The sequence below is a fragment of the Triticum dicoccoides genome, chromosome 5A (genome assembly GCF_002162155.2).
Source record: "Triticum dicoccoides isolate Atlit2015 ecotype Zavitan chromosome 5A, WEW_v2.0, whole genome shotgun sequence".
NCBI lineage: Eukaryota > Viridiplantae > Streptophyta > Magnoliopsida > Poales > Poaceae > Triticum > Triticum dicoccoides.
In genome coordinates, this window is record NC_041388.1 from 540,357,676 (window position 1) to 540,365,089 (window position 7,414).

The window sequence follows — 7,414 nt, forward strand, 5'->3', positions numbered from 1 at the left end:
CTTCGGAGTACTCCCTCCGGTCCTTTTTAGTCTGCATATAAGTTTTGTCTGAAGTCAAAGCATCTCTACTTTGACCAAATTTATAGAAAAAAGTATGAACATTCACAATGTCAAATTAATATTATTAGATTCATTATGAAATGTAGTTTCATAGTATATATATTTGATATTGTAGATGTTGATATTTTTTAATATAAATTTGGTCAAAGTTTACAAAGTTTGACTTGACACAACTCTAATATGCGGAGTAAAAAGGACCGGAGGTAGTATATTAAGATCAATGTCGATGCAAGCAATGTGAAAAGCATTAGCGCTGCAAGTGTGGGTGTGATGGTCAGGGACTCTTCGGGGAAGGTCCTCGTCTCTTCCTGGGATTACATTGGGCTTTGTAAAAGCGTGGAGGAGGCGGAACTCCGAGCATGCATTGCCGGTCTATATATATAGGTATTACTCCCTCCGTCCGGGTTTATTAGGCCTAAAGACAACTTCTCTTAGACCAAGACACAAAGTAATTTGCTCACATTAATTCTTCCATTCCACTCCCAATGCACTCTCTCACATGCATGCAGCCAATGAAAAAATATGCATGAAGTGTATTAATTTTCCAGCCATGGCACCAACAATAATGGCTTTCAATACAACCAATGAAATGGTTGCATGCATGCATCTTTCCAAAGCAAGGCCTTATAAAAAAAAGGACATGCTTGTGATGCTGAGAGGCCTAATAAACCCGGAAGAAGGGAATACCTTTCACAATCCTATAATTTTGGAGATTGACTGTGCGTTTGTGGTTGCGTCCCTTGCAAATGAATTAGGACACATGTCTCCAATGGCAGATTTGAAAAAGGAAACGAGGAGTTTATCAAAGCTTATAAATAATTTTAAATACTCCAAGATTAATCGTTCGGCTAATGTTGTGGCCCATACGATTGCAAAGTTTAGTTTCGATAATAGATCGGATGGTATTCTTGTTAATGATGTTTCGCCCCGCGTGGTGAATTTTGTAATGAATGATTGTAATAACAATCTTGGTTAATCAATATGAGGTGGTTTTCAAAAAAGTAAAATAAACTCCGACCTGGCGGCTATATGGAGGGCCAAGTCGGTTATGGTTTCAGAGTCCGAATGCATTATACAGTAAATTGCAACTGAAATAGGTATATACCAATCCAATTCGTGATACATACTAAAAATTGTTCTAAAAGAGTCTGATTTGAATTCGGCTAGCTAAGTAAGTCAGTCCAAAAAAACAAGCATATGGTGAAATATGTGAAATAATTCGACGGTTACAATGGCCCGGCTTCAGTGTCCACCTCCAACTCATGGTTTTTCTTCATTGACATCTTGCCTCTCAGGAGCTGCAGCCTATGCTCCACCTCTTTCATGGTAGGCCTCTCCTCACCTTTGTGCCTCAAGCATGCCCTCGCAAGAGCGGCCATCTCATTGATCTGCCTGTCATTACCTTCCTCGAGAACTTGAACATCGACGATCTCCATCATAGTGTTAGCCTGTAGCCTTTGAAGGAAGTGGTGGCACAAGTTCTGCTTTTCACCCCTGGAATTGAGGAAGATTGGCTGCTTCCTCGTAAGGAGCTCAGCGATTATCACACCAAAACTGTAAACATCGCTCTTCTCAGTCAGTTGGCATGTATGGTAATATTCAGGATCCAAGTATCCAAATGTACCCTGCACTGCCGTGACCACACAAGTTTCGTCGATGGAAATGGATCTTGAAGCACCAAAGTCTGCAACCTTTGCGGTGAAGTTATCCGTCAAGAGTATATTGTCAGATTTCACATCCCTATGAAAAATTGGTGTTGCAGCAGCGGAATGGAGGTAAGCAATAGCGCTTGCCGCCTCGCTAGCGATTCTGATACGATCGTCCCAGGTTAACAAGCTTCTAGCACTCATGTGGTCACCATGAAGAAGCTCAGAGAGCGTGCCGCTAGAGATGAACTCGTACACAAGCAAAGGCACCTCCGACTCAAGGCAGCATCCATATAGTTTTACCACGTTTCGGTGATGGATTTGTGACAAAATGGCAAGCTCGTTCACGAATTGATCAATCTCTATTTGATCGACCATTTTGGACTTCTTTATGGCCACCACACGTTGATCTGATAAAATCCCCTTGTAAACGGTACCATGCGCTCCGAGGCCTAGAATGCGCGTGGGGTCAAAATTATCCGTTGCCTTTTCCAACTCATCCAAGGAAAATAATTTGCTGCTATGTGCGGCACTTTCATCGGATGAGTTCAATTGCTCCAAGAGAAGGCCGTTATTTTTCCTGAAGTGTGCTTTCCGAACTCGCCTTTTAGTACTTCTCTTCCACTTCTGAACCAACAAAACTGAAATTGACGCAAGAAACAGAACTCCAATACCAGAGCTTAGTCCAATAACAATTCCTACAAAAGCATGCATACATAATAGTTAGAGGCATATAAGTTTCCCTTTTTCTATGTAACTACTTATCTTTTGTTTGTTTGTTGCCAGTGATAGTTGCAATTGCATTGTTTTGTTTTTTTAGAATCAAAGGACTAACACCTTGTCCCAGTCTAAGTTAAAGCAAAAAAGAAATTCCGTCTGTGACAGAGCATAACAGTGGCAACTCTGCTGCTCCTGCCAAAACACAAAATATTTACCAGATTACACAACAGAGTATAACAGTGACAACTCTGCTGTTCTCACTAAAACACAAAATATTTACCAGATTACAGCACGGAGATCATTTTTCAGAATCTAAAACGGTGCATCAGTGGATGTAAGATGAATAAAGCAAAGCGCTAACTTCTGGTGGTTTACCTATAAACCGGTTGGTGCAAGTGTTTGTTTCATTTGAAAAATTGCTGCCAAAAGGACATGAACAATGGTAACCTCCCGCTATGTTTTCGCAAGATGCAGACTCAGGGCAGGGGCTTGGACTGCGCTGGCATTCGTTGACATCTACAGTGAAAATCAAACAAAATACCTGTCCCACTTGAGTATTTCGAAGATAATATAATAAAGATAAACAGATACGAACATTGGAGTATCAGTAGATTACAATAAAATGACACTTATCTAGACTTTTTTTTCAGTTAACTGGGTTGCAGTTCTAGTGGAATGAACATCGAGTCTACTATAACAAACTGATCATTATGAGATGAGTACAATAGGTTGTTAGTATAATTGTTTGTTCTCCTTTTCCCTTCTTTTGGCAGTTGGTTCTAATTTTTTTCCCATTTACATATACATCTACTGATCTAAATTATACTCCCTCCGTCCCAAAATTCTTGCCTTAGCTTTGTCTAGATACGGATGTATCTATTCACATTTTATTGTTAGATACAGTACATCTGTATCTAGACAAATCTAAGGCAAAAAAAATTGGACGGACGTAATACATATATAACTTGATCTGCAACCTTCGTTGTTAAGAACTTCCTTTCTCTATTTAGATTTTCTGCATGCTTGAGAAGGACTTTTTTTATACTATTATACACATCTGTCCATTGCAGAAATCCGTTCTCTAGATTGCTCTAAAAAAATTCTACGAACTAAAGATCCATGCTGAGCAAGGAGGAACTTGCCTGTGCATCCGCCCGAGATGTAAGGATTCCCTTGGTATCCGACGGAGCAGTTGCAACGATACCCTGGGCCATTGGACGAATCCACACAAACGGTGTTCCCGCCACGGCACGCATAGGAAGACATGTTTCTGCGTGCCGCCTCACATGTTGCATTTCCAATCACCCAGTCAAGCACCACCGGCTGGCGGCCGTGGTAGGTATCATTGAACCTTGTAGTTGTTACATAATCGGAGCTGAAGATAAACGCCTCTGTTTCCACCAAGCCGGCATAGCTGCATGGGTTGAAGTACCAACTATTTGTTTTATTGACATAATCCACATCATAGAAATAGACGTTGTAGCCCATTAAGCCCTTGGGGACAACATTTTGGCAGCAGCCAACACCAACGCACGAGCCATTTGTCAGGTCTTCTGGGCTCCCACACACCGATACGCATCCTGTTGCATCCCTCGTCATGCCGTTGGTCTTGTAGATGTACCCAATTGTGTTGCAACCGATGGTAACGAACTTGTTGTCCACGTTTGAGAACCGATAAGGCCAACTTAATTCAAAATCCCAAACTTTGCTATCCATTGTTCTTGTACTAGGATTGTAGCAATATGATGGGATGCATGATAAAGCTCGGGATTGACCACGGGACAGCGATATGCTTACAATCTCCCGTCCAAGAAGGAACGGCTTGTCATTTCCATCGACGGACCTGCTGCAGTTGATCTCAAAGCCTTGGCCCATAGCACAGCCAATACTGATGCCGAATGGGTAGGGGATCTCGACATCACCGCAATGTGTTCTGCATCCGCGGTCAGGTTGTGCCGCTGATATAGACGCTAGGTGCAGCATGACCGCAACGACACCGAGCAGTAGCACTGACGCCATGTTAATTCCCTGAAAAAAACAGTCATTTGTTAACTATTTTAAAACTTGCAACTGAGAAATTCTATGTATTATTTTGTTTATACATACATTGTACGTAGAAACAACCTGGAAAACTATAACAGTGTTGAGCTGTGTTTAAGGTACATGTCAGAGGATGAGGACTGTGATCTTGCGAATGCAAAGCTAGGTAAAATTCTGGTCAGAGATTTTGTGGGCTTGATATCAGGTAACAACATATACTAGGAGAGGTCTCTTCATCTATTTCTATATATTTCTAGATTCAAGGATGTTTCTTGCTTTTGGATTGCTCTATGCCCCTCGTCACTAATTTAGTAATTTTGCACGATAAGATAAAAATAATACGCACACTCAGAAGAAAACATTTGGCGGTATTAATTGTTCGATTTGGATGAGAGATTGGGAGCTATACCTACAGAGAGAGCGTTCGGAGGCGGGAAGCGGAGGGAGGGCGCAAGGTGGAGCGCGGCGGCGGGATGCGGTGTCGATGAGGCGGAAATGCGCGTGGGTGTCCGGGGACACGCCGACGACGCCGCCCCACTGCAGAGGGCGCCATGGCGAGGCGGCGAGCTTCGAATGCATGATTTGGGCAGGGAGGCGCCGGACCTGTGGTAGTGTGCCGGGAGGGAGAGAGGCCGTGTGACCTCACCGGCGGTGTAGAAGAGGGCTGCAGAAGAGGGATTCTACTTTTTTGAGGGGTAGAAGAGGGAAATGGAAAGGGGTCTACTTTTTTTGCGTAACCGGAAAGGGGTCTACTTTTTTTTTGAGAAATTCCGGAAAGGGGTCTACTGAAGCAAAGATTTGAGCATCTCTAACGAATCCCTTAAGGCCCGGCGAACAACGTTTTTCCGGCCGATTTATGGGACTGCCCAAAAAATTCGGCCCGAGCAAATACCGCAAAAACGGCTTGGCCGTAAAAGGTTTACGGGAGATCAGTAAACCGCTCTCACATCTGGGGTATATATGCTGATGCCTTGCCAATTTAGGGTATCCCTCTCATTTCTTCCCTTTCCATCTCCGCCACAAATCATCCCTCTTCGGCAGCGTTTTGCCGCGGTTTGCTCGAACTGATCTTCGCGGCGATGGCGACGGCGGGTGCGGAGCGTGGAGGCGGCAGGGGTTTCGGCGACCGCCGGGGCTTCGGGTGCCGCGGTGGAGGCGGCGGCCGCAACGACTTCATCACCCACAAGCGCAGGAACGACGACAAGGCAGGCGGCTCTGGCCTCCGCCCTCCCGTGTCGGACAAGCAGAGGGAGGCGGCGCGCAAGCGCGGCGCCAAGTCCCGCAGCGCCGGCGCTGGGCCAACTTCCGTCACCTCTGTGACATCTTTGATCCGGCACTACAACGCCATAGGGAGATGGTGGTCGCGTGGTTCAACGCGAAGGAGGACGCCACGGCCGGAGATGTAGCTGCGGTCGCGGGTGTGCCGGCGCTCCTGAAGGAGTTCCAGCTGCAGGCAACCCTCTGCTCCATGCTGACGTACAACACTCTGCATGGCAACGAGCCTCCGCCGAACCACGGTAGAGACAACGGCTCCAGCGAGGACTCCGGCGACGAGTAGATCTTTAAGGTATGTGTTTTTAAATTTCCGTTATGTTTAATTATGGTTTGTACTAAAAACTACCTATGCTATGTGTGTGAACTCCCGTATGCTATGCTATGCTATGTTGATTTGATGAACTCCGGCGACATGTTTTTAACGCGAAATAGTTTGTTTAAATTTGTATCATATGCGGGATATGTTCTTGTAGCGCGTCTGGCTTGCGGGATCTGCTAGAGATGCTCTTAGGCCCACAAAAGCATCTCTAGCAATCCGGTATAATTCCGCCTAAAATGATTTTGCGGGAGGTACAACAAATGTAAAAACCAGTTCATGATACAAAGTTCATCAAACACCCCGAGTTCGTACATAGCTAATACAAAGTTCATACTACAAAGTAAACCTAGGGGAGACCGACTCAATCATCGATGCCAAGGTAGAACTTCTACGTCGAGCCGACTTGCGGCACGCGTGGGCATAAGCTTGATCCTCCTTTGCGGCAGGCGGTGCCTTCTTCTCCGGCCGCCACCACGCGCTCCGCAGCTAAGAACTCCGCATCCACCTCCCGGCACCTTAGGGTGTGCAGGAAAAGGACATCGTGGAGCTCGTAAAAGCGGGCCCACGGGCTCTACCCACCACTACGGGGGAGGCGGTTGTGATCGCGCACCTACTCGGACCGCCATGGCTCGATGGCGGGCCAGCTGGAGCTGTCGACCTCAGCGTCGTGCCGGGTGAGCTTGCGCGGCGGCGACGTGCCACGACCACCACGCTCGCGAGCAGCACCGGCCATGGGGGTTGAGGAAAAACGGCGGATTTAAGGGAGAATTTGACGCTGGAGGTCGGGATGGCTAGCAGCGGGGCTGGCGATTTTGCGACGGAGGGATAGGGTTTGGTAACCCTAAATCCTAGCCAGGCCCGTAGATATAGCGTCAGAGGGATGTTTTTGCCGGCCACTTCTAATTTTTTAATGGGTCGGGCAATTAGTGGATCTATTCGGACCGAAAAAACATGAGATCCCACAAAATGGCTAGAGTTTACAGGTCAGCGAGTTTTTGCAGGATCTCTAGAGATGCTCTAACCGGGAGAGGTGGAAACTTTTTCGAGGGCCTCTATTTGTCATGTACCTAAAAATATGATTGCATTAGTCACCTTTTTATATGGACAATCAGATCTTCATCCAACTGCCCATAATAGATCGCGCATTGTTTATCTTATTCCTCCTCAGGGTACCCCCAGCCTGCCCCGCCCTAACTGCCGGCCTCCACCACACGCAGCCGGTGGGCACTACTGCACACTGCCTCGCCTCCCCGCCCTCCCCTCAACCTCCTCCCATAGCTATTGTTGGTCGCCGTTCCGGCCTTCCCTCTAAGCCCCTTCGCCCCAATGAAGAACTCCGGCGATCCCTTGGGTC

At 46.3% G+C, this 7,414-nt stretch overlaps 1 protein-coding gene across 1 annotated transcript; it reads right to left on the reverse strand.

Annotated features, from left to right (window-relative positions):
• Positions 1–1,286: 1,286 nt before the first annotated feature.
• LOC119297769 (wall-associated receptor kinase 5-like) lies at positions 1,287–4,445 on the reverse strand. Its single transcript, XM_037575424.1, has 3 exons — positions 3,569–4,445; positions 2,802–2,942; positions 1,287–2,404 (listed from the first exon to the last, which is right to left on the reverse strand). Exons 1-3 carry the CDS (start codon positions 4,443–4,445, stop codon positions 1,287–1,289), a joined length of 2,136 nt encoding a protein of 711 aa, XP_037431321.1.
• Between the last annotated feature and the right edge of the window lie 2,969 nt (positions 4,446–7,414).

Excerpts from the sequence above, each read along its gene's own strand:
- LOC119297769 (XM_037575424.1), bottom strand. The coding sequence starts at position 4,445 with ATGGCGTCAGTGCTACTGCTCGGTGTCGTTGCGGTCATGCTGCACCTA. Across the intron at positions 2,943-3,568 it reads CATCTCGGGCGGATGCACAG|ATGTCAACGAATGCCAGCGC; the intron begins GCAAGTTCCTCC and ends TTTTCACTGTAG. Across the intron at positions 2,405-2,801 it reads TTGCACCAACCGGTTTATAG|GAATTGTTATTGGACTAAGC; the intron begins GTAAACCACCAG and ends ATGCTTTTGTAG.